Source organism: Chiloscyllium punctatum, chromosome 17 (assembly GCF_047496795.1).
Source record: "Chiloscyllium punctatum isolate Juve2018m chromosome 17, sChiPun1.3, whole genome shotgun sequence".
NCBI classification, from domain to species: Eukaryota; Metazoa; Chordata; class Chondrichthyes; order Orectolobiformes; family Hemiscylliidae; genus Chiloscyllium; species Chiloscyllium punctatum.
The window spans coordinates 44530702-44558255 of NC_092755.1; the positions used below are offsets into that span (position 1 = coordinate 44530702).

The window sequence follows — 27554 nt, forward strand, 5'->3', positions numbered from 1 at the left end:
TCCTTAGAGTGGTAAAGGCAGTAGGAGTATAATTAACAGAGAAATCAGGAAGTAAAAGAGGACATGAGATAGCTTTGGCAAATAGAGTTAAGGAGAATCCAAAGGGTTTTTACAAATACATTAAGGACAGAAGGGTAACTAGGGAGAGAATAGGACCCCTCAAAGATCAGCAAGGCAGTCTACATGTGGAACTGCAGCTGATGGGAGACATACTACATGAATATTTTGCATCAGTGTTTACTGTGAAGAGGAACATGGAATATATGGAATGTAGGGAAATAGATGGTGACATCTTCAAAAAATGTCCATTTTACAGAGGAGGAGATGCTGGATGTCTTAAAATGCATAAAGGTGGATAAATGGATGTAAGTTTGCTCATTGAGCTGGAAGGTTCATTTTAAGATGTTTCATTACCATACTAGGTAACAACAGTGAAATGTGGGTGAAGCGCTGGTGTTATGTCCACTTTCTATTTGTGTGTTTAGGTTTTCTTGGGTCGATGATGTAATTTCCTGTGTTGGCGATGTCATTTCCAGTTACTTTTCTCAGAGGGTGGTAGATGGTGTCCAGGCTAGTCTTCTGCATGTTTGTACAATGTAGTGTTTGTTACTGTTCTTGCAAGGTATTTTGTAAATGACATTAGTTTTGCTTGTTGTCTGTATAGGGTCATTCAAGTTCATTAGCTGCTGTTTTAGTATGTTGGTGGGTTTGCGGGCTACAATGATACCCAGAGGTCTGAGTAGCCTGGCAGTCAATTCCAAGATGTCTTTGACGTAGGGCAGAGTGGCTAGGGATTCTGGGTGCATTTTGTCTGCGTGTTTGGGTTTGTTGCTGAGAAATCAACGGATTGTGTTCATTGGGTACCCATTCTTTTTGAATACGCTGCATAGGTGGTTTTCCTCTGCTCTGCGTCATTCCTCTGTGCTGCAGTGGTGGCTCGTTGAAATGATGTTCCGATGCAGCTTTGTTTGTGGGTGTGGGATGATTGCTTCTGTAGTTCAGTATTTGGTCCGTATGTATTGTTTTCTTACAGAGGAAAATCACATTTACAGCGTATTCAAAAAGAACTGGTATCTAATGAACACTGTCCACCAATTTCTCAGCAGCTAATGAGCTTAAAAGACCCTGCACAGACAACAAACAAAACGAATGTCGTTTACAAAATACCTTGCAAGAACTGTTACAAACACTACATTGGATAAACAGGCAGAAAATTAGCCACCAGGATACATGAACATCAACTAGCCACAAAAAGACATGACCCTCTCTCACTTGTATCCTTACATACAGATTGGGAAATAAACCACTTTGACTGGGACAACACATCCATCTTCGGACAAGCCAAACAGAGATACACACGAGAATTCATAGAAGCGTGGCATTCCAGCCGGAATTCTATCAATAAACACATCGATCTGGACCCCATCTATCGTCCTCTGAGAAAAAGAGCAGGAGATGGCATCACCTACCCAAGGAAACTTAAACATATAAATAGAAAGCAGGACATGACACCAGCACTTCACCAGAGGCTCCCTGATGATGTTATCTAGTATGGTGACGAAACATCTGAAAACGAACCTTCCAGCTCAGCAAGCAAACATACATCCAGAACCTCAACCTGAGCTACAAATCTTCTCAGACCTTGCTAAGTGGATTAATCCCCAGGACCTGATCAGTATATCCTCAAACTCTGTGGGAAGCGAGGGAAATAATTGTTGGACCCCTTGCTGAGATATTTGTATCATCAATAGTCACAGGTGAGGTTCTGCAAGATTGGAGGTTGGCTAATGTGATGCCACTATTTAAGAAAGGTGGTAAGGAAAAGCCACTGACCTATATACTGGTGAGCCTGACATTGGTGGTTGGCAGGTTGTTAGAGGGAATCCTGATGGACAGGATTTACATCTATTTGGAAAGGCAAGGTCTGATTTGGGGATGGAGAGGTGCGAGGGAGGAGCGAAGGACTTCTGGGAAGGTGAGTCTAAATGTTTAAAAACCTTACTTCAGGCGTCAGGGTGTCCATTTGCCGAGAGGTGCAAGGGAGGAGCAAAGGACTTCTGGGAAGTCATATATTTGTGTGGTTGCATTCCCTGAAACACTCCTCGGGTAATTTCTCCCACCCATCCTCCTCCTCTAACCAAATAAAAAGGTTGTGCGCCAGATTGGTAAGGTAACGAGTTTATCTTTTATTCCTTATTTTTCAACAGTCTCTTTGGGAATTTAGAATAGTGGGAATGGAGGTTAGGGCAGTTGAATGTTCCTCCTGCAGAATGTGGGAGGTAAGGGTCACCACTTGTGTCCCTGCTGACTACATCTGCGGGAAGTGCACCCAACTCCAGCTCCTCGAAAACCGGGTTAGGGAACTGGAGCTAGAGCTGGATGAACTTCGGATCATTTGGGAGGCAGAGGGGTTATTGAGAGAAGTTACAGGGAGGTAGTCACTCCTCAGGTACAAAAAAAACAGATGGGTTACATTCAGGAGACGGAAAGGGAACCGGCAGGCAGTGCAGGGATCCCCTGTGGCCATTCCCCTTAACAATAAGTACACCATTTTGGATACTGTTGGGGGTGACGTCTTACCAGGGGAAAGCAGTGGGGCACAGGGGTCTGGCACAGAGTCTGTCCCTGGAAGGGGTAAGAGGAGCAGAACAGTAGTCATTGGGGACTTCATAGTTAGGGGGGCAGACAGGAGGTTCTGTGGGGATGAGAGAGACTCACGGTTGGTGTGTTGCCTCCAGGGTGGCAGGGTTCGTGATGTCTCTGATCGTGTTTTTGGGATCCTTAAGGGGGAGGGGAAGCAACCCCAAGTCGTGGTCCACATAGACACCAATGACATAGGTAGGAAGAGAGATGGGGATTTAAGGTAGAAATTCAGGGAGCTAGGATGGAAGCTTAGAGCTAGGACGAACAGGGTTATTGTCTCTGGCTTGTTGCCCGTGCCACATACTAGTGAGGCAAGGAATAGGGAGAGAGAGGAGTTGAACACATGGCTACAGGGATGGTACAGGAGGGAGGGTTTTGGATTCTTGGATAATTGGGGCTCTTTCTGGGGTAGGTGGGACCTCTACAAGCAGGATGGTCTTCATCTGAACCAGAGGGGTACCAATATCCTGGGGGGGGGGGGGGACATTTGCTAAGGCTATTGGGGTGGGTTTAAACTAATCCAGCAGGGGGATGGGAACCAAAACTGTAGTTCAACTATAGAAAAGGTTGAGAGTAGGGAGGTCCCAAATCAAGATTCAGGGACGCAAGATGGCACCGGCAAGCAAGAAGTTGGTACGAAGTGTGTCTACTTCAACGCCAGGAGCATCCGGAATAAGGTGGATGAACTTGCAGCATGGGTTGGTACCTGGGACTTTGATGTTGTGGCCATTTCGGAGACATGGATAGAGCAGGGACAGGAATGGTTGTTGCAGGTTCCAGGATTTAGATGTTTCAGTAAGATCAGAGAAGATGGTAAAAGAGGGGAAGGTGTGGCATTGTTGGGCAAGGACAGTATTACAGTGGCAGAAAGGATGTTTGGGGACTCATCAACTGAGGTAGTATGGGCTGAGGTGAGAAACTGGAAAGGAGAGGTCACCCTGTTGGGAGTTTTCCAAAGGCCTCCGAATAGTTCCAGAGGTGTACAGGAAAGGATAGCAACGATGATTCTCAATAGGAGAGAGAGTGACAGAGTAGTTGTCATGGGGGACTTCAACTTTCCAAATATTGACTGGGAACACTATAGTACAAGTACTATAGATGGGTCAGTTTTTGTCCAATGTGTGCAGGAGGGCTTCCTGACACAACATGTAGACAGGCCAACAAGGGGCAAATCCACATTAGATTTGGTACTGGCTAATGAGCCCGGCCAGGTGTTAGACTTGGAAGTAGATGAGCACTTTGGTCACAGCGATCACAATTCTGTTATGTTTACTTTAGTGATAGAAAGGGATAGGTGTATGCCACTGGGCAAGAGTTACAGCTGGAAGAAAGGTAAGATTTAGGAAGCATAGGATGGAGAAGGAAACTGCAGGGGGTGGGCACATTAGAAATGTGGAGCTTATTCAAGGAAAAGCTCCTGTGTGTCCTAGATAAGTATGTACCTGTCAGGCAGGGAGGAAGCTGTAGAGCGCGGGAGCCATGGTTTATGAAGGAAGTGGAATCTCTGGTAAGAGGAGGAGGAAGGCTTATGTTAGGATGAGATGTGAAGGCTCAGTTAGGGCGCTTGAGGGTTACAAGGTAGCCAGGAAAGACCTAAAGAGAGAGCTCAGAAGAGCCAGGAGGAGACATGAGAAGTTGTTGGCGGATAGGATCAGGGTAAACCCTAAGGCTTTCTATAGGTATTTAAGGAATAAAAGAATGACAAGAGTAAGATTAGGGCCAATCAAGGATAGTAATGGAAAGTTGTGTGTGGAGTCAGAGGAGGTAGGGGAAGCACTTAATGAATATTTTTCGACAGTATTCACTCTAGAAAACGACAATGTTGTTGAGGAGAATACTGAGATACAGGCTACTAGACTAGATGGGATTGAGGTTCACAAGGAAGAGGTATTAGAAATCCTGCAGAGTGTGAAAATAGATAAGTCCCCTGGGACGGATGGGATTTATCCTAGGATCCTCTGGGAAGCCAGGGAGGAGATTGACGAGCCTTTGGCATTGATCTTTAAATCATCATTGTCTACAGGAATAGCGCCAGAAGACGAGAGGATAGCAAATGTGGTTCCCCTGTTCAAGAAGGGGAGTAGAGACAATCCTGGTAATTGTAGACCAATGAGCCTTACTTCAGTTGTTGGTAAAGTGTTGGAAAAAGGTTATAAGAGATAGGATTTATAATCATCGAGAAAAGAATAATTTGATTAGGGATAGTCAGCACGGTTTTGTGAAGGGTAGGTCGTGCCTCACAAACCTTATTGAGTTCTTTGAGAAGGTGACCAAACAGTTAGATGAGAGTAAACCGATTGATGTGGTGTATATGGATTTCAGCAAGGCATTCGATAAGGTTCCCCACAGTAGGCTATTGTACAAAATGCGGAGGAATGGGATTGTGGGAGATATAGAAGTTTGGATCAGTAATTGACTTGCTGAAAGAAGACAGAGGGTGGTGGTTGATGGGAAATGTTCATCCTGGAGTCCAGTTACCAGTGATGTACCGCAAGGATCGGTATTGGGTCCACTGCTGTTCGTCATTTTTATAAACGACCTGGATGAGGGCGTAGAAGGGTGAGTTAGTAAATTTGCAGACAACACTAAGGTCGGTGGAGTTGTGAATAGTGATGAAGGATGTTGTAGGTTGCAGAGAGACATAGTTAAGCTGCAGAGCTGGACTGAGAAGTGGCAAATGAGTTTAATGCGGACAAGTGTGTGGTGGTTCTCTTTGGATGGAGTAACCGGAATGCAAAGTAGTGGGCTAATGGTAAGATTATTGGTAGTGTAGATGAGCAGAGATCTCAGTGTCCATGTACACAGATCCTTGAAAGTTGCCACCAAGGTTGACAGGGTTGGTAAGAAGGCATACCTTGGTTGGTAAGTGTTTTAGCTTTTATTAATAGAGGGATCGAGTTCCGGAACCATGAGGTTATGCTGCAGTTGTACAAAACACTGGTGCGTTTTGGAGTATTGTGTACAGTTCTGGTCACCGCATTATAAGAAGGATGTGAAAGTTTTGGAAAGGGTGCAGAGGAGATTTACTAGGATGTTGCCTGGTATGGAGGGAAAGTCTTACAAGGAAAGGCTGAGGGACTTGAGGTTGTTTTCGTTAGAGAGAAGAAGGTTGAGAGGTGACTTAATAGTGACATATAAGATAATCAGAGGGTTAGATCGGGTGGACAGGGAGAGCCTTTTTCCAAGTATGGTGACGGCAAGCATGAGGGGGCATAGCTTTAAATTGAGAGGTGATAGATATAGGACAGATGTCAGAGGTAGTTTCTTTACTCAGAGGGTAGTAAGGGTATGGAATGCTTTGCCTGTAACAGTAGTAGATTCGCCAACTTTAAGTACATTTAAGTCATCATTGGACAAGCATAAGGACGTACATGGAATAGGTGTAGGTTAGACGGCCTTCAGATTGGTATGACAGGTCGGCGCAACATCAAGGGCCAAAGGGCCTGTACTGCGCTGTAATGTTCTATGTTCAACTTGGCTTTGTGCATGGGAAATCATGTCTCATGAATTTGATTGAGTTTTTTAAGGACAGCACGAAACAGGCTAATACACTCAAACAAGTTGATGTTAAGAAGGAGGATGTGCTGGAAATTCTGAAAAACATAAGGGTAGGTAAGTCCCCTGGGTTAGACGGGATATACGCAAGGATACTACAGGAATTGAGGGAAGAGATTGCTGTGTCTTTGGTGATATGTTTGTGTCCTCATTGGAGTGCACTGGATGATTTGAGGGTGGCAGATGTTATTCCCTCCAAGAAAGGGAATAGAGATAACCCTGGGAATTACAGAACAGTCAGTCTTACATTGGTGGTCGGCAAATTATTAGAGAGGATTCTGAGAGACAGGATTTATGATTATACGGAAAAGCATAGTTTGATTAGAGTCTGCATAGCTTTGTGAGGGGCAGGTCATGCCTCACAAGCCTTATTGAATTCTTTGAGGATGTGATAAAACACATTGAAGGTAGAAGCAGTGGATGTGGTGTACATGGAGTTTAGTAAGGTGTTTGAAAAGGCTCCCCATGGTAGGGTCATTCGGAAAGTAAGGAGGCATGGAGTACAGGGAAATCTGGCTGTCTGGATACAGAATTGGCTGGCCCATAGAAGACAGAGGGTGGTAGTAGGTGGTAATCCAGGAGCTTGGAGACCAGTGGTGTTCCACAGGAATCTGTTCTGGGACCTCTGCTCTGTGATTTTTATGAATGACTTGGATGAGGAAGTGGAAGTGTGGGTTAGTAAGTTTGCCGATAACACGAAGGTTGGTGGAGTGATGGATAGTGTGGGAGGTCTGTTGTAGGTTGCAATGAGACATTGACAGGATGCAGATGTGCTGAGAGGTGGCAGATGGAGTACAACCTGGAAAAGTGTGAAGTGGTTCATTTTGGAAGCCCAAATTTGAATGCAGATTACAGGGTTAAAGGCAGTATTCTGAGCAGTGTGGAGGAACAGAGGGGTCTACATCCATAGATACCTCAAAGTTGCCACCCAAGTTAATAGGGTTGTTAACAAGACATATGGTGTGTTAGCTTTCATTAGCAGGGGAAATGGGTCTGAGAGCCGTGAGATTATGCTGCAGCTCTATAAAGCCCTGGTTAGACCACACTTGGAATAATGTGTTCAGTTCTGGTCACCTCATTATAAATAGTATGTTGAAGCTTTAGAGAGGGTGCAGAGGGGATTGACCAGGATGCTGCCTGGACTGGAGGGCATGTCTTATGAAGAAAGGTGGAGGGAGCTAGGGCTTTTTTCATTGGAGTGAAGAAGGATGATTCTTATACACTTAATGGTAAGGTCCTGGGGAGTGTTGCTGAACAAAGAGACCTTCATAGGTTCATAGTTCCTTGAAAGTGGATTCGCAGGTAGATAGGATAGTGAAGAAGGAATTTGATATGCTTTCCTTTATTTGTCAGAGTAAATAACCAATTCTTGAGGTTTCAGTGTGTGCAAGATTGGTGCAGTAATAAGGGTGAATTTCTCTTTCTGATATGTGTAGCATGAAATATTTAAAATGGATTTGTGTAGAATAACATTGTGTGTTATTTTGTAAAAATTACATGAGAACATAGAATATAACAGCGCAGTACACGCTCTTTGGACCTCGATGTTGCATTGACCTATGGAATGAATCTGAAACCTATCTAACCTATACTATTCCATTTTCATCCATATGTTAATCCAATGACCATTTAAATGCCCTTAGCTCTGGCAAATCCACTACTGTTGCAGGCAGTGCATTCCATGCCCCTACAACTCTCTGAGTAAAGAAACTACCTCTAACATTTGTCCTATATCTAACACCCCTCAATTTAAAGTTGTGTCCCCTTGTGCTAGCCATAACCATCCAAGGAAAAAGCCTCTCTCTGTCCACCCAATCTAACCCTCTGATTATCTTTTATGTTTCAATTAAGTCACCTCTCAACCTTCTCCTCTCTAACAAAAACAGCCTCAAGTCCCTCAGCCTTTCTTCATAAGACCATTCCTTCATACCAGGCAACATCCTAGTAAATCGTCTCTGCATTGGTTCCAAACCTTCCACTGTGGCACGGTGGCTCAGTGGTTAGCACTGCTGTCTCACAGCAGCAGGGTCCCCAGTTCGATTCCAGCCTTGGGTGACTGTGTGGAATTTGTACATTCTCCCTGTGTCTGCGTGGATTTCCGCCGGGTGCTGCGGTTTCCTCTCACAGTCCAAAGATGTGTGGGTCAGGCCATGCTAAATTGCCCATAGTGTTAGGTGCATTAGTTAGAGGGAGATGGGTCTGGATGGGTTACTCTTCGGACAGTCGGTGTGGACTGGTTTCCATGCTGTGGGGAATCTAGTCGAAAAAAATGTTTTCTGTGATATCCTTCCTAAAATGCGGTGACCAGAAGTGTATGCAATACTCCAAGTGCAGCTGCACCAGAGTATTCTACAGCTGCAGCATGACCTCGTGGGTCCAAAACTCAATCCCTCTACCAATAAAAGCTAACACACTGTACGCCTCCTTAACAACCCTATCCACCTGGGTGACAACTTTCAGGAATCTATGCACATGGACACCAAGATCTCTTTATTTATCCACACTACGAAGAATCTTACCATTAGCCCAGTACTCTGTATTTCTGTTGCTCTTTCCAAAGTGAATCACCTCACACTTTTCTGCATTGAACTCCATTTGCCACCTCTCAGCCCAGTTCTGCAGCTTATCTATGTCCCTCTGTAACCTGCAACATTCTCCAGCACTGTCCACAACTCCACCAACTTTAGTGTCATCCGCAAATTTACTAATCCATTCTTCTACGCCGACATCCAGGTCATTTATTAAAATGACAATCAGCAGTGGCCCCAGAACAGATCCTTGTGGTACGCCACTAGTAACTAAACTCCAGGACTGAACTCCATTTCCCATCAACCACCACCCTGACTTCTTTCAGCTAGCCAACTGATCTATTCCGCTAAACTGCTCTCAATCCCATGCCATTAATGGTCATTTGTGAGTATGTTCAGTGACTGAACTTCCTGTACACAAAAAAGAAATATAAACCATTGTCGATCAAGCCAGGTCTCACTCGAACCAGGAATACAATCAGCTGGGATCACAGCAATAACTATTATATAAATGTACCTAGCTTTAATCTTCCTAAGTTCTCTAGACGGAGGAGCCAAAAAAAAAACAAAAGAAAAATACAATGCAGGAACATGCCCTCTGGCCCTCCAAGCCTGTACCAATCATCATGCTGTATTAAATCAGAAGACAAACCTTCTGCCCTTACTCGGTCTATATCCCTCTATTCCTTCCCTATTCATGTAACCATCCAGATGCCTCTTAAACGTCACCAATGTATAAGCTTCCACCACCTCTTCTGGCAGTGCATTCCAGGCTCCTACCACTCTGTGTGGAAAAACCTCCTTTGTACATCTCCCTTAAACTTCCCCCCTCTGGCCTTGAATCTGTGCCCCCTTGAAAGTGAAACTTCAACCCTGGGGAAAAGCCTCTGACTATCCACTCTATCTATGCCACTCATAATTTTGTAGACTTCTATCAGATCTCTGCCCCGCTGCTGTCTTTCCAGTGCAAACAATCCTAGTCTTTTTAACTTTTCCTCATAATTAATGCCCTCAAGACCAGGCAACATCTTGGTGAACCTTCTCTGCACTCTCTTCCATGTCCTCTGGTAGTGTGGCTAGCAAAACTGCACACAATACTCTAAATGCGGCCAAACAAGGATTCTATATCGCTGCAATGTGGTTTGCCAACTCTTGTACTCCAAGCCCCAGCAGTGAAGGCAAGGCTTGCCATATGCCTTTTTAATCACCTTGGACACCTGTGTTGCCAGGTGCACGCCCAAATCTGTCTGCATATTAATGTTCCTAAGGGTTCTGCCATTTGACAGCATAATTCACAATTGATTTTGATCGTCTAAAATGGATCATCTCACATTTGCCTAGGTTAAAGTCTGTCTGCCATTTCTGTGCCCAAATGCCAATCCATCTATATCCTGTTGTGTCCATTCACAATCGTAGGCATTATCAGCAACTCCATTCCTGAAGGAAGGCTTATGCCCGAAATGTCGATTCTCCTGCTCCTCGGATGCTGCCTGGCCTGCTGTGTTTTTCCAGCACCACATTTTTCAACTCTGGTCTCCAGCATCTGCAGTCCTCACTTTCTCCTTATCAGCAACTCCACCAATCTTTGTGTCATCTTCAAACTTACAAATCAGACCACCCACATTTTAATGCTGATCTTTTATATATACTACAAACAACAGAGGACCTAAGACTGATCCCTGTGGAACACCACTAGTCACCAGTCTCCATTCTGAAAAACACCCTTCCACCACTACCCTCTGTCTTCTATGACCAAACCAGTTTTGCATCCATCTAGCCAGCCCATCCCAGATCCCATTTGATTTTAGGTTTCATACAAACCTGCCATGTGGGACTTTATCAAATTCCTTTCCAGTCAATACAAACTACATACAGAGCCCTTCCCTCATCAATTATCTTTGTCACCTCTTCAAAAGCTCCAATTAGGTTGGTGAGCTATGACCTTCCTCGTACAAAACCATGCTGCCTGACACTAACTAATCAATTTTCTTCCAAATATGCACATATCTGGTCCCTCAGTATCTTCTCCAAAAGCTTCCCCAGCACACATCAGGCTTACCAGCCTATAATTTTCTCAATTATCCCTGCTTCCTTTCTTAAACAAAGGAACAACAGTGACTAATCTGCAATCCTCTGTAACTTTGCCTGTGGTCCAAGAGGATGTAAAAATATCTGCTAATGCCCCTGCTACTTCTTCAATTGCCTCTCAGAGTAACCTGGGATACATCCCATCTGGCACTGGGGATTTGTCTACCTTCGTGCAGTTTAGGATACCCAAAACCTACTCCTTCAATATATTGACATTCTCTAGAGTATTCACACACTCATTCCTGACCAGAACATGTCCTTCTCCTTGGTGAATAATGATACAAAGTACAAATGAAGGATCTCACCCACTTCCTGTGATTCCACACATAACTTCCCTCCTTTGTGCTTGAGTGGGCCTATTCTTTCCCTTACTACCCTTTTTCTTCAAATTTATGCATAAAAAGCCGAGGGATTCTCCTTCACCCTGTTTGCTGAAGACATGGCCCCTTTTAGCCTTCCCAATTCCACATGTAAGTTCCTTCCTAATTTCTCTATACTCCTCATGGGCTTCATCAGTTTGTCGCTGTCTAGGTATATTATATGCTTCCTTTTTCCTTTCGACTAAGTTTACAATTTCCCTTGTCATTCCATAGTTCCTGAATCCTGCAATTCCTATCCTTCAGTTTTGCCAGGAGATGCATATGCTGCACTTTATTCAACTGGTCTTTAAAAGCCTCCTGCATGTCAAATGTAGATTTATCCTCAAATAACCGCTCCTAATCCACATTGCCCACTTTCTGTCCAATTTGGAAGTAATTGGCTGTTGCCCAATTAAGCACCCTCACCTGAGGGCCACTCTTGTCCTTGTCCATGACAACTCAAAATCTTATGGTCACTAACCCAAAATACTGTGTGACTGAAACATTGATCACCTGTCCTGGCTCATTCCCTAACACCAAGTCTAGCATGGCCTCTTCTCTGGTTGGATTGTCTCAAACTGGCAGTAACATCATAGTTCCATGCAGTAATCCATGTTTTAAGTTCATCTGGGAGGAAGTAAGGACTGCAGATGCTGGAGATCAGAGGTGATTATTGTGATGCTGGAAAAGCACAGCAGGTCAAGCAGCATCCAAGGAGCACAAGAGTCAATGTTTCGCCCTTAACCAGGAATGTGGGTGCTGTGTGTGTGCTGTGTCTGGTGTGTGGGTTTCATGATTTCAGCATTTTACTTGGCCAATGTACCCAGCATCCCTTGGGTACGGCCAAGTTAGCAATCTGTTTTAGCAGCCATGAGGTGGCTACACTACCCATTATCCCTGCTTTCTGTTGCCTGCCACTCAACCAATTTCCCAGCCATGTCTGTAACTTGCCCTCAATTCTGTGGGCTTCTACCTTTTATTATCAGTCTATTATCTGGGTATTTATCAAACGTCTTCTGAAAGTCATATAAACAGTTCATCTGTCTTGCTTGTTATACTTCTTACACTGAAGTAAAGGCATTCCAGGCCTCCAGTCCCTCTGAGCCCCACAACTTCCCTATGCCTGCTCTTACTCTGTACTATGCATATCTCAGTCTCACTTTTGTCCCCAGTCTCTGCACTTACTGGCCTGTTGTTCCAGTTACCACTCCCCTAGTTCAAATCCTCCTGAACAGCTCGAGCAAACTTCCCGCTGAGGATATTGGTGTCCCCCCCAGTTCAAGTGCAACCTGTCCTTATTGTACAGGTCCCACCTTTCCCAGAATACATCCCAATGATCCATACATCTAAATCCCACCCTCCTACACCAGCTCTGTAGCCATGTGTTCAACTGTACTCTCTCTCTCTCTCTGCACTCCTAGCCTCACAACCCCGTAGCATGGGTAGTAATCCTCAGATTACTACACTGGTAGTTTTGCTTTTTAGCTCCCTATCTAACTCCCTGAATTGTCTTCGCAGGACCTCTTCCTTCTTTCCACACCAATCATTTGTTCCAATGTGGACAATGACATCTGGCTATTTTCCCTTCCATTTGAGGATGTCCTGTACCTGCTCAGAGATATCCAAGATCCTGGCGCCAAGGAGGCAGCACACCATCCTAGAGTCTCGTTCTTAGTCACAGTAACACCTGCCTGTGCCCTGACTATCAAGACACCTACTAGCTACTACTGAGTCACCTGGACTTTGCCCCACCCTTATCTACAGCAGAATCAGTTGTGGTGCCACAGGCCTGGCTGCTGCTTGTACTATCTCCTGAGAGGCTATTTCCTCCCCTCCATTCCTCCACCCCTGTTTGAGAGGGGAATATTCACAGGAGGCTCCTAGAATACCTGCCTGCCTCTCCTGGCAGTCCCCCATCTAACTGTGTGGACTTGAGGTGTGAGCACCTCTGTAACGCTAGCGTCTATCACTCTCTCTGCATCACTGTGTGTCCAGCTGCTTCTGCAACCTAACCACTTGGCCTGAGGAGGTGCAGCTGGTCACACTTCCTGCAGACGCAGTTGTCAGGGACACTAGACTGCTCCCTGATTTCCCTCACTGACAGGAGTATACTACTGCCACCTCCACCCTTGAACACTTTTCAAATCAAAACAGTTGTCCCTCTGGATTGGGAAATTGCACAAGTCACTCCGCTTTTTAAGAAGAGTGCAATAAGAAAACATAACATTAGAACGAGGAGCTGGAATAGGCCGTCTGGCCCTTTGAGCCTGCTCTGCCACTCAATGAGATCATGGCTGATCTTTTCGTGGACTCGGACCAACTTACCCACCCTCTCACTGTATCCCTTAATTCCTTTATTATTCAAAAAAAGTCTATCTTAAGTTTAAAACGTTTACTGAAGCCGTGTCAACTACTTCATTGGACAAGGAATTCTATAGATTTACAATCCTCTGGGTGAAGAAGTTCCTTCTCAATTCAGTCCTAAATGTGCTCCGTCTAATCTTGAGGCTGTGCCCTGCAGTCCTAGCTTCACCTGGCAGCAGAAACATCCTCTCTACTTCTATCTTATCTTTTCCCTTCATAATTTTATATGTTTCTATAAGATTCCCTCTCATTCTTCTGAATTCCAATGACTATAATCCCAGTCTACTCAGTCTCTCCTCATAAACCAACCCCCTCAATTCCAGAATCAACCTCGCGAACCTCCTCTGTACCCCCTTCAATCCCAGTACATCCGTTCTCAAGTAAGGAGACCAAATCTGCACACAGTACTCCAGCTATGGCCTCACCATACCCTGTATAACTGCAACATTACCTCTCTGATTTTAAACTCAATCCCTTTCGCAATGAAGGACAAAATTCCATTTGCCTTCCTAATCATTTGTTGTACCTGCAGACCAACCTTCTGTGATTCATGCACAAGAACACCCAGGTCCCTCTGCATAGCAGCATGCTGCAACCTTTTACCATTCAAGTAATAATCCTTTTTACTGTTACTCCTACCAAAATGGATGACTTCACATTTATTAACATTGTATTCCATCTGCCAGTCCTTTGCCCACTCACTCAATGTATCTATGTTCCTCTGCAAAGTTTCATAGCCCTCTGCACACTTTGCTCTCCCATTCATCTTAGTATCATCTGCAAACTTTGACACACTACACATTGTCCCCAACTCCAAGTCATCTATACAAATTATGAATAACTGTGGTCCCAACACCGACTCCTGAGACACATCATTAATCACTGATTGCCAGGCAGAATAGCATTCATTTATCCCCACTCTTTGCTTCCTGTCATTCAACCAATCCTCTATCCTTGCTAATACTCTACCCCAACACCATGCATCTTTATGTTATGTAGCAGTCTCTTGTGTGGCACCTTATCAAAGGCCTTTTGGAAATCTAGGTACACCACATCCACTGGGTCTCCATTGTCCACCTTGCTTGTAATGTCTTCACAGATTTCCAAAAGATTTGTTAAGCATGATCTGCCCTTCGTGAACCCATGCTGCTTTTGCCCAACAGGACAATTTCTATCGAGATGTCCTGCTATTTCTTCCTTGATAATGGACTCAAGCATCTTCCCCACTACAGAGGTCAAGCTAACTGGTCAATAATTCCCTCCCTTTTGAAACAGTAGCGTCACTTTGCTGTTTTCCAATCTGCTGGCAGTGTCTCAGTATCCAGTGAATTTTGGGAAATTATCACCAGTGCATTTGCTATTTATCCTGCCATCTCTTTTAGTACCCTGGAATGCATTCCATCAGGGCCAGGAGACTTGTCTATCCTTAGCTCCATTAGCTTGCCCAACATTAACTCTTATGTATTAATGATTGTTTCAAAGTCCTCACCTACCTTAGTCTTTTTGTCAGTTACTGGCATGTTATTAGTATCGTCCACTGTGAAGACTGATACAAAATACCTGTTCAATGCCTCGGCCATTTCATCATATCCCATTACTAAATACCCCTTCTCATCCTCTAAAGGACTAACATTTACTTTAGCCGCTCTTTTTCGTTTTCTATATTTATAAAAACGTTTGCTATTTGTCTTTATATCCTGTGCTAGTTTTTTCTTATGTTCTATCTGACTTTTATTTATAGCTCTTTTTGTGGCTTTCTGTTGACCTTTCAAGTTTTCCCAGTCTTCTAGTTTCATGCTGTTTTTGGCCACTTTGTATGCCTTCTCTTTCAATTTGATAGCCTCCCTTATTTCCTTAGACCCCATGTAGATAACCCTTTTCTCATAGTCCTTCCTTTTGCTGAGCACCAGGTATTTTCAGTTCAATTAACCTAACATCATTGGAGAGAAAACTGTTGAACTCTACAATCAAGTCCAGGGTAACCGAACAGCTCAAAGTTTCAGTTAATCAGAGATTCGTGATCAGTAGGTCATGCCTGATAAACCTCAAATTTTTGAAGTGGTGACAAATGTAGTGGACAGCAGAATGTCTACACATTTGCAGAAGATGTTTGATAAAGACCCACATAACAGACTGTTAATTAAAGTAGAAGCCCACAGAATTGAGGGCAACTCAATGACACAGCTGGGAAATTGGTTGAGTGGCAGGCAACAGAAAGTAGGGATAATGGGTCATGTAAAACACATATTGCTAACTTGGCAATACAGCAAGGGGTGTTAGGTACATTGGCCAAGTAAAATGCTGAAATAACGCTCTGGTCAGAGCTGTCTAAATTATTTGAAAGGGAGACCAGACAACATTAGGTACTCACATTGGCAGGCTGTGACCAGTAGTATCCCACAAGGATCTGTATTAGGGCCTCAATTATTCACATCACTCATTAATAACTTGAATAAAGGTATAGAAAATCATACATCTAACTTTACTGATAACACAAAGCTACACAGAATTGTAGACAGATTAGATGATAGCTTAAAATTACAAAGGTATAGTAATAGACTAAATGAATGGACAAAACTGCGCCAGATGGAATTAAATATAAGCAAGTGTGAGATTATCCATTTTTGAGCTAACAAAGGATAGATCAGGATATTTTCTAGATGGTATGACCTTAAGCACAGAGGTTCAGAGACTGGAGGTTTATCTTTAAAATATCACAAACCAGTAGAGAAAATCAAGAAAGCTAATGGAATGCTGGCATTTATACATAGAGGTCTGTCTGCAAGGAAGACCCTGAGCTTCTCGTTGCCTGCCGCTTCAACACACTACCCTGCTCCCTGGCCAACATTTGTCTCAGGTTTGCTGCAGTGCATCCGTGAAGCTTAGTACAAGCTGGAAGAACAACATCTCATTTTCCACTCGCTACCCTCCAGTCTTCTGGACTTAGTATAGAGTTCAATAACTTTAGGGCTCGAGCTCTCCTATGCCCTTACCCCACCCCAACACACCAGGCCTTGTTATCACATAATCTGCTATTATACACAATCCAGTGTTAGCCACTAACAGTCTTCATTAATAGATATTCATCCTCCTTACCAGATTGTTATCCACTCCTTTGTGTGTCCAAGTATTCTTCTCTTTCTTTGGGTTCTATCCCAACCTATCATTTACCCCTTTCCGCACCCTGTCTTCTGCATATAAACTGACATTTTCCGAGCTACCGTCAGTTCTGAGAAAGCATCACTCGACCTGAAATGTTAACTCTGACTTCTCTCCACAGATACTGCCAGATCTGCTGAAGTTTACCAGCAATTTCTGTTTTTGTTGCAATCTCTTTCTTTTAATGCTTTGGATAATGGAGCTGAATACAGAGTTAACCATTTGGTAGTACAGAACCTGAGTATTGCTTTGCTAAAAAAAATGAAAGTTGTAGAAGTCTTTCATCTTGCATTCATCAGGAGAACTGACATAAAATACCAATTCAAAGGGAAAAACCATCAGTTATACTGTATGAAAGGAAAGTGATTGATTGGCAAATAGACTCAGATTTGTGGAGAAGTTTGCCATGGAAATTGCATCAATTAATGATGATTGACAGTTAACAGCCAAGCAAGCGGTGGGAATCTGGAAGTCATTGCCTCTAAGAATGGAAGAACCAGAGACCCTCATAGTACTTAGATGTACACTTGTAATGCCAAGGCAGACAAGGCTATGGACCAAGTGCTGGAAAGTGAAATTAGAACAGTTAGGTGATTGATTTTGACCAGCATGGACACATTAGATGAGTGAAAGGGCCTTTTTCAGTGCTATAGATCTCCATGACGATGATTCTATGACACCTCCCATAGTCCGTGCACATGTAAGAATGGGTAGACACAATTCATGATAGGCTATCTCTGACAGTCTATGTAAATACTCTGCTCTCAGGTGCTATACCCAGTTATTTAATCCCTTCCTGTGCACTTCAATCTTTAAAATACTTTGTTCACCATTTAATTTCTGAAGCTGGAGTTCTGTCAAAACTCATCTTAAGTCCCAAAGGGAATCAAGCATAATGGCTGTCACGCATCACTGGGGTAGGAGGTGGGAAATCAAGCTTCACTATTCCCAGATTCATCACAAGTTAGATTTCAAAGAATTGGCAGAATTCCTCAATTTACTTGTCTTTTTGACCCAGGTTGACAAAGTATGCAGCAGATTTCAGTACCTAACAAAAAAATTACTATTTATTGTCACAATTCACTGGAAACCAGCTATTCCTGGAGTCATCACAAAAGTTAAAGATTGTAAAATTAGTACACAAACTCCTCAGTTTATCTGATTTGGAAACCAATGTTCATTGGAAGCATGGACCAAGTTCTGTACTTAATAACAATTACAGTTTATTACAAGTAATTAAACTCGAGCTACAGGTAAACAGTTATAAATAGTCAGCAGATAACACTACTCATTAAATTGCTATTCCTGTTATAATATACACCCTCTCTCTCCTATACACACCCACGCGCACACATAGGGATAAACTGGAAAGTAGGTGAGCAGCCATTTTTTTGAGATTTGTTGAATTGGTTCTTGCTGATCAGAAGATTTCTCCTTGGCCTTCCTTCTCTGGGTGCTCCCACTGATTTGCAAGAGGCACGTGGTAGCATGTTCACTTATTAAAGGTCTCTGACTTATTAATTAAAAACCACAGCTTACAGCAACTGCTAAAGAAAGGTTAATTTTTTTTCAATTTTTTTTGTAGCTAACAAGATTTTTTGAGCTGATAGAGTTTGGAAAAGCTTCTCTGTATCTTGTTCATAGCTACAAGCTGTTCAGCTACCTGAGAACCAATCGTCTAGTTGGCAGGCAGAAGGCTTTTGTCATTCCCCCTCCCACTCCACCAAGGACATGCAGGTCCTTGGACTCCTCTATCGCCAAACCATAGCAACACGACGGCTGGAGGAAGAGCGCCTCATCTTCCGCCTAGATACCCTCCAACCACAAGGGATGAACTCAGATTTCTCCAGTTTCCTCCTTCCGTCCGCAACCCTCGAACTCAGCACCACCTTCCTAACCTGCAATCTTCTTCCTGACCTCTTGGCCCCCACCCCTACTCCGGCCTATCACCCTCACCTTAACCTCCTTCCACTTATCGCATTTCCAACGCCCCTCCCCCAAGTCCCTCCTCCCTACCTTTTATCTTAGCCTGCTGGGCACACTTTCCTCATTCCTGAAGAAGGGCTCATGCCCGAAACATTGATTTTCCTGCTCCTTGGATGCTGCCTGACCTGCTGCACTTTTCCAGCAACACATTTCAGCTTCCCTATTCATGCCAACCTTCCCATTCACTCTCACAGACCTTGAACTCAATGATCTCACTTTTAAAGACCTTCCACATGCCGGAGGTCCCTTTGCCTGCAAACTACTCCAATTTACCCCTGCAAGCACCTGTCTAATTCCACCAAAATTTGCCTTGCCACAATTTAGAACTTGAACCTGTGGACCAGTTTTGTCCCTCTCCATAACTATTTTAAAATTAATAGATCTATAGTCACTAGTTCCAAACGGCTCCCCCACTGTTACCTCCACCACTTGTCCTGCCCTATTTCCCAAGGGTAGGTTGGGTTTTGCCCCTTCCCAAGTAGAACCATCTATATGCTGCTTGAGGAATCTTTCCTGAAAGCACTTCACAAATTCTACCCCATCTAAGCCCTTAAAGCTCTGGCAGTTAAGAGGCAGCATGGTGACTCAGTGGGTAGCACTGCTGCCTCAAAGTTCTAGGGACCCAGGTTTGACTCCAGCCTCTGACAACTATCTGTGTGGAGTTTGCATATTCTCGCCGTGTCTGCGTGGGTTTCCTCTGGGTTCTCTGGCTTCTTCCCACAATCCAAAGATTTGCAGATTAGGTGAATTGTCCGTGCTAAATTGCCCATAGTGTTCAGGGATGTGTAGGTTAGGTGCATTAGTCAGGGGTAAATATAGGACAGGGGAATAGGTCTGGGTAGGTTAGTCTTCGGAGGGTCGGTGTGGACTTGTTGGGCCAAAGGGCCTACTTCCGCACTGTAGGGATTCTCTGATTCGTTTGCAACCACACGTCAACCACTGCTCCAACAAGCCACTTGCAATAAGCGTCAGGTTAGTTGCTTTCAAAACATTCAGCAATCCTTTTATTGTAAAAACAGCTATTTTCTCATTTCAGTCCACAAGGACTGCTTTTCCCCAAGGCAATATCTGCCCATCTTTGCCAACACAACTTTACCACGTAGAGGAAATCTTAAAATTAAAATAGTATCATAATTCTTACCTTGCCTCCGACATGAGAATTGGGCCCCAGACAAAGTATCGAGAAGAAAGTGGCTAATATTACTCAGGGTGTCCATCAGCTGACTGATGAATAGCCTCCACCTTACTCTGAAAGATTGCAGCCACAATGAACTCCTGGTCTCCGATACCTCTGTCAAACATTTCCTCAGTGCTACTATCAAACCTACAAGTACAGTAAATAATAACCATGTACAATTCAAACTGAAGCCAGTTTGCCTTCATACTTCACAGATTATAACTGAGCACCTTGGTTATTTAGAATTGGTAACAATACTTTTCATGTGGACTAAATTTTTGGTCAATTGTAATCGAGTAGAATTTGTAACACCACTTCCCAACAATAACTTGCGTTTATATAACATCTTTTGTGTGTCGTTAAGAAGTTTCACAAAAGAATTGTGAAATTGTACTTAATGCTGAAAATGTGTTGCTGGAAAAGCGCAGCAGGTCAGGCAGCATTCAAGGAACAGGAGAATCTACGTTTCGGGCATAAGCCTTTCTTCAGGAAGAAGGGCTTATGCCCGAAATGTCGATTCTCCTGTTCCTTGGATGCTGCCTGACCTGCTGCGCTTTTCCAGCAACACATTTTCAGCTCTGATCTCCAGCATCTGCAGTCCTCACTTTCTCCTTGAAAATTGTACTTAATGTCAAGTGTCCTATGGAAACATTAAATCAAATGAAAGAAGTGGGATCTGCGAAACGTCTTAAAGAAGCTAAGCAGTTTAGGGAAGGAATTCCAAAACTTGGGGCCTCGGCAGCTGAAAGCACAGATGCCAATTTTGAAGGAATTGGGCTTGCATGAAAGGCCACAATTAAAAGAACATTAATATCTCAGAAGGTTGTGCAATTGGAGATAATTGTACAGATAGACAGGGATAAAGCCATAGAGGAACTGAATGAGAAATTTAAAATTAAGGTGTTGCTTTCCTAGGGACTAATGTAGTTTGTGGGTGATAAGGGGAAATAGAACGTGACGCATGCTACATTAAGGTCAACAGAGTTTTCGATAAGCTCAGATCTATTTACGGTAGAAGGTGGGAGGCCAGCCAGGATTCCACCTTGAACTTTGATTTGATTGCATAAGGCATTGATCTAGCCTTGCAAAATATTCAATGATGCCATCACATGATTAGACTGGCAAAGTGACAGGCCACCATACTTATCAAGAACACATATCAGTTTCTTCTTAATCTCCCAAACCATAATGAGTACAACTTCTAATGACTTCCCTATTTTTATACTCCTATTCCCTTTGAAATGAAGGCCAACTTGCCATTTGCCTTTCCTATTACCTGCTGAACCTGCATGTTAGCTTTTTTGAGATTCATGCACAACGACCACCAGTCTTGCAGCTGACTGCAGTCTTTCTCTATTTTAATAATATTCAGTTCCTCCATTCCTCTTGCTAAAGCACATAACTTCCAGTTTCCCAAACTATATTCCATTTGTCAATTAAACTTGTCTACATCTCTCTGCAGACTCTTCATGTCATCCTCAACATCTCATTCTTGGAAGATTACTACCAGTGCATCTAATATCTCTGTAGCTACTTCCTTTAATATCCTACAATGTATCCCCCTGGTCCAAGGGGACTTATCCAATTTTGGCCTCATTAGTTTCCCCCGCACTTTTTCTTCTAGTGATAGTTTTCTATTTATTTCCTCTCCTCCTTATGCTCCTTGCTATTTACCAATTTTGGAATACTATTAGTATCTTCTACTGTGAAGACTGATGCAAAGTATATATTCAACTCGCCTGATATTTCCTGGTTCCCCATTATCATTTCCCATGCCTTGTTCTCCAAGGGGCTTATGTTCACTGTGACCTCTCTCTTCTTTTTTATATATTTAAAGATGCTCTTGTTGTCCATTTTGTTAGTACTTGCACGTTCACTCTCAATGCTTATTTTCTCCCCCTGTTTTTACTTGTTTTATTCTGATGGTTTTTAAAACTTTCCCAATCTTCTAGTTTACCACTAATCTTTGCCAAATTGTGTGTGTTATCTTTCAAGTTAATGCTAGCCTTAACTTTCCTGGTTAGCCTAGTCGTGCAGCCATCAGTAAACAATGTTCAGCACCATTTGCGAGTCCTCAGGTACTGAAGCAGTCCATGTTCATATGTACCAAGACCAGGACAACATGCAGACCTCGGTTGTTAAGTGGCAAGAAAATACTGTGTGTCACAAGAACCAAGCAATGACCATCTCAAACAAGAGGTAATCTAAACATCTCATCTCAACAATCAATAGTGTTACATGAATTCTACATTTTTTACTTTGTGTTGTGGACCATGAGATGACAATTGAAAGGGCAGCTTTGGACAGCAGTTTGTCAGAGAGTCATACAGCAGGGGAAACAGACCCTTCAATTCATCTGCGCCTGTTTGTTTTTGAACCCCCTCTGAAGGTTGATTCATCAAAGACCGTTATTGACTCTTCAACTCTGTGGTGGCAGTGTGCTTATAGCAGACATTTGGCCATTAATGAAGTCAGCACCTGGGAACTGATGAAGAGTCAGCTCGACTTGAAACGTTAACTTGCTCTCCGTGGATGCTGCCTGACCCACTGTGATCTCCAGCATTTGTTGTTTTCAGTACAGGTTCCAGCATCTGCAGTAATTTGCTATGAAATGGTGCCAGCAAGTCTCGTGGGGAAGATGATGGTTAAACAGACAGAGGGGCTGGAGTCTTTTGAGTTGTTTTGAATTGGGAATTTCTGAAGCAGCAGTTTGGTTGTTAGTTGTCAGTATGAAGATTTGAAAGCTCACTGCTCAAACTCCCATTACAAGCTATTGGAAACTTAGAGTAGAAACTAAATAATAATTATTACTGAATCTTCAGATTGAATTGAAAAGGGTGGCAATGATCAATGTCTTCATAAAATCAGTCAAGAGATAATGCTATTGTTTATTAAGGATTGCATTGTGGAAACTGCTTCAGTAGTCTGGCTGGTTTTGTTATTTTCCCTTTGTTAACATGCACCTTTTTAACAGTGTTTATCTTGTTGGGTTTTTGTGTGAATGGGGCTAAAAACAAAGGTTACCAGTTTTAATCATATTCATTAGATTACTTTGTTATAGAGTCACAGAGTTGTACAGCTCAGAAACAGACCAACCCATCTATGCTGACTAGCTATCCATCCAGATGCTTTTTAAATGTTAAATTTGCTTTGATAACATTACTGTATTGTTAATTAATAGTAAAGTATTTTCTTTAAGCTAGACCTGGTGTCTGGTATCAATTATTCACAAAGTTTTCTTGAGATTGGTTATTCAAAAGGTGTGCTGAGGAGCCATTGGGGTCAATGTTTAGGGTCTTTGAAGATTTTAATTTGACTGTGTTGCAAATACAGAAGTAGGGAGGCTGAATTGATTTGGCAGTCTGTCCCCAGTCAACCATATATAACACCATTGACCAGAAACTCAACTGGGTCAGCCATATAAATACTGTGGCTACCAGAGCAGGTCACAGGCTGGAAACTCTACAAGTAATTCACCTCCTATCTCTCTAAAGCTTAGCCATCATTTACATGGCACATGTCAGGAGTATGACAGAATACTGCCCACTTGCCTGGATTTTCTCAAGGTAAACTTGCAAGTTGAGTCACTAGTTAGGAAGGAGAAAGTGAGGACTGCAGATGCTGGAGATCAGAGTTTAAAAATGTGTTACTGGAAAAGCACAGTAGGTCAGGCAGCATCAAAGGAGAAGGAGAATGGACGTTTCGGGCATAAGCCTGAAGAAGGGCTTATGCCTGAAACGTTGATTCTCCTTCTTTGATGCTGCCTCACGAGTTAGGAAGACAAATGCAATGATGGCATTTATTTTGATGGCATTCATTTACTTGAAAGTAAAAGCAGGGATGTACTTCTGAGGCTCTATTAAGGTTCTGAACAGACAACATTTGGAGTATTGTACACAGTTTTGGGCCCCATATCTCAGGAAGGATGTACTAACCCTGGGGCGTGTTCAGAGGACGTTCACGAGAATGGTCCCAGGAATTTTAAGTTTAACATATGAGGAAGATTTGAGGATTCAGGGTTTATGTTCTGTGGAGGTTAGAAAGGTGAGGGGCGATCTAATCAAAACATACAGAATACTGAATGACCTGGACAGAGTAGATGGTAGGAAGATGTTTCATTGGGAGGAGAGATTAGGATCCAAGGGCATAGCCTTAGAGTAAAGGGAAGACCTTTAACAACAGAAATAAGAAGAAACTTCTTCAGCCAGAGAGTGGTAAATCTATGGACTTCATTGCCAGAAGGCTGTAGAGGGCAGGTCACTGAATTTATGTACGACCGAGATAGATTCTTGAGTATCAAGGGTTACAGGAGAAAGCAGAAGAACGGGGTTGAGAAACTTATCAGCCATGATCGAATGCCGGAGAAGACTCAATGGGCTGAATGGTCTAATTTTTGCTCCTATGTTATAGGAGCAAAATGGGTGTTATAGCTGCAAGAATATTAGGATTGTAATAGTAGAAGGTTTCAACTTTCCTAACATTGACTGGGACTACCGTAGTATTAAGGGCTTAGATGGAAAGAAATTTGTTAAGCGTTTTTAGGAAGAATTTCTCATGCAGTATGTAAATGGCCTTACGAGAGAAGGAGCAAAACTTGACCTCTTGGGAAATCAGGCATTACAAGTGACGGAAGTATTAGTGGGGGAGCACTTCGGGACGAGGGACCATAGTTCCATTAGTTTTAAAATAGTTATGGGAAAGAATCGGTGTGGCCCATAAGTTAAAGTTCTGAATTGGGGCAAGGCCAATGTTGATATTCTTAGACAGGGACTTCCAAACGTTGACTGGGGGAAGCTGTTTGCAGACAAATAGACATTTGGTAAATGGGCGGCTTTTAAAAGTGAGTTAATGAGGATTCAGGGCCACCATGTTCCTGTTAGAGTGAAGGATAAGGCTGGCAGGAGTAGGGAATGCTGAATAACTAGAGCTACTTAATCCCTGGTCATGAAAAAGGAGAAAGCATATGACTTGCAAAGGCAGCTGGGATCAAGAGAATTCCTTGAGGAACATAGAGGGTATCAGAGTCCACTTAAGAGAGAAATCAGGAGGGTTAAAAGAGGACATGAGATGGCTTAGGCAGATAAGGTAAAGGAGAATTCAAAAAGATTCTGCAAGTACATCAAATGCAAAAGAGTAACTAGGGAGAGAATACGGCCTCTTAAAAGATCAACAAGGTTGTCTATAAGCGGAGCTATAAGACAGGTGAGATCCTAAATGAATATTTCTCTTCAGTATTTACCGTCGAGAAAGGCATGGATGCTGAGGAACTTGGGGAGATAAATAGTGATGTCTTGAAGACAGTCCACATTACAGAAGAGGAGGTGCTGGAAGTCTTAAAATGCATTAAGGTAGATAAATCCCCAGGACCTGATGATGCATATCCCAGGACTTTGTGGGAGGCTAGGGAGGGTATTGCTGGGCCTCTAGTGAAGATATTTGCCAACAGCCACAGGGTGAAGTGCCTGAAGGTTGGAGGGTGACTAATGTTGTGCCATTATTTAAGAAAGGCTGCAGGGAAATGCCTGGGAACTACAGACCAGTGAGCCTAACGTCTGTGGAGAGTAACTTGTTAGACGGGATTATGAGAGACCAGATTTACAGGCATTTGGAGAGGCAAGGACTCATTTGGGATAGTCAGCATGGCTTTGTGCGTGGAAAATCATGTCTCACGAATTTTTGAGATCTTTTATGGGGTGACCAGGAAAGTAGATGAGGATAGTGTGGTATACATTGTTTACATGGACTTTAACAAGGTCTTTGACAAGGTACCACACGGTAGGTTGTTGAGTAAGGTTAAATCTCTCCAGATCCAGAGAGAGCTAGCCAATGGGATACAAAATTAGCTTGATGGTAGAAGATAGCAAAGGGCTGTTTTTCAGACTGCAGGCCTGTGATCAGCAGTGTGCCACAGCAATCAGTGCTGGGTCCACTGTTATTCATGATTTATATAAATGATTTGGATGAGAATTTAGGAGGTACGGTAGTAAATTTACAGATGACACCACGATTGGTGGTATAGGGGACAGTGAAGAAGGTAATCTGGGAATGCAGCGAGACCTTGATTAACTGGGCCAGTGAGCTGAGGAATGGCAGATGGAGTTTAATTTAGATAAATACAAGGTGTTGCATTTTGATGGGTCAAACCAGGGCAGGATTTATACAGTCAATCATAGCGTCCCGTAGAGTGTTATGGCACAAAGTCATACAACATAGAACATTACAGCGCAGTACAGGCCCTTCGGCCCTTGATGATGCGCTGACCTGTGAAATTAATCTGATGCCCTTCTAACCTACAGCGTTCCATTATTATCCATATGTATGTCCAATGCCCAGTTAAATGCCCTTAACATTAGCGAGTCTACTACTGTTGCAGGCAGGCCGTTCCACGCCCATATTACTCTCTGAGTAAAGAAACTACCCTGATATCTATCCTAAATCTATCAACCCTTAATTTAAAGCTATGTCCCCTCGTGTTAGCCATCACCATCTGAGGAAAAAGGCTGTCACTCTCCACCTTATCTAACCCCCGATTACCTTATACGTCTTGATTAAGTCATCTCTCAATCTTCTTCTCTCCACTAAAAACAACCTCAAGTTCCTCAGCCTTTCCTTGCAAGACCTTCCTCCCATACCAAGCAACATCCTGGTAAATCTCCTCTGAACCCTTTCCAAAGCTGCCACATCCTTCCTTTAATTTGGTGACCAGAACTGTATGCAGTATTCCTGGTGTGGCCTTATCAGTGTCTTGTACAGCTGAACCATGACTTCGCGGCTCTGAAACTTAATCCCCCTACCAATAAACGCCAACACACCATATGCCTTCTTAACCACCCTATCAACCAGGGTGGCAACTTTCAGGGAATTATGCACCTGGACACTGAGATGTCTCTGTTCATTTACACTGCCAAGAATTTTACCATTAGCCCAGTACTCTGCATTCCTGTTATTTTTTCCAAAGTGAACTACCTGACACTTTTCCACATTAAACTCCATTTGCCACTTCTCAGCCCAGCTCTGCATTTTATCTACGTCCCCCTGTAACCCACAACATCCTTCGGCACTATCCACAACTCTGCCTACCTTAGTGTCATCTGCAAATTTACCAATGTAAATTCATCCACGCCCATCTCCAGACCATTTATAAAAATGACAAACAGCAGTGGCCCCAAAACAGATCCTTGCGGTACACCACTGATAACTGAGCTCCAGGATGAACATTTCCCATCAACCACCACCTTCTTTCAGCTAGCCGATTTCTAATCCAAATCGCTAAATCACTTCAATCCCGAAACTCTGTACTTTGTGCAATAGCCTATCATGTGGAACCTTATCAAACACTTTACTGAAATCCATATACACCACATCAACCACTTTACCTTCAGCCACCTGTTTTGTCATCTTCTCGAAGAACTCAATAAGATTAGCGAGACATGACCTATCCTTCACAAAACCGTGTTGACTATCTCTAATCAAATTACTCCTTTCCAGATGATTATAAATAAGTTTTTCCAGCACCTTACCTACAATTGAAGTAAGGCTCACTAGTCTATAATTATCAGGGTTGTCTCGACTCCCCTTCTTAAACAAGAGAACAACATTTGCTATCCTCCAATCTTCTGGCACTACTCCTGTCGACAATAATGACATAAAGATCAAAGCTAAAGGCTCTGCAATCTGCTCCCTGGCTTCCCAGAG

The 27554-nt window shown here is 43.1% G+C and overlaps 1 protein-coding gene across 2 annotated transcripts in view; it reads right to left on the reverse strand.

Annotated features, from left to right (window-relative positions):
- The window catches only part of LOC140487778 (tRNA (32-2'-O)-methyltransferase regulator THADA), a 295012-nt gene that overhangs the window by 132098 nt on the left and 135360 nt on the right, over positions 1-27554 (reverse strand). For both annotated transcript variants that reach the window (XM_072587028.1, XM_072587029.1), the window contains exon 16: positions 19824-20006. In XM_072587028.1, coding sequence (XP_072443129.1) covers positions 19824-20006 — 183 coding nt within the window. The remainder of the gene's footprint in view (positions 1-19823; positions 20007-27554) is intronic.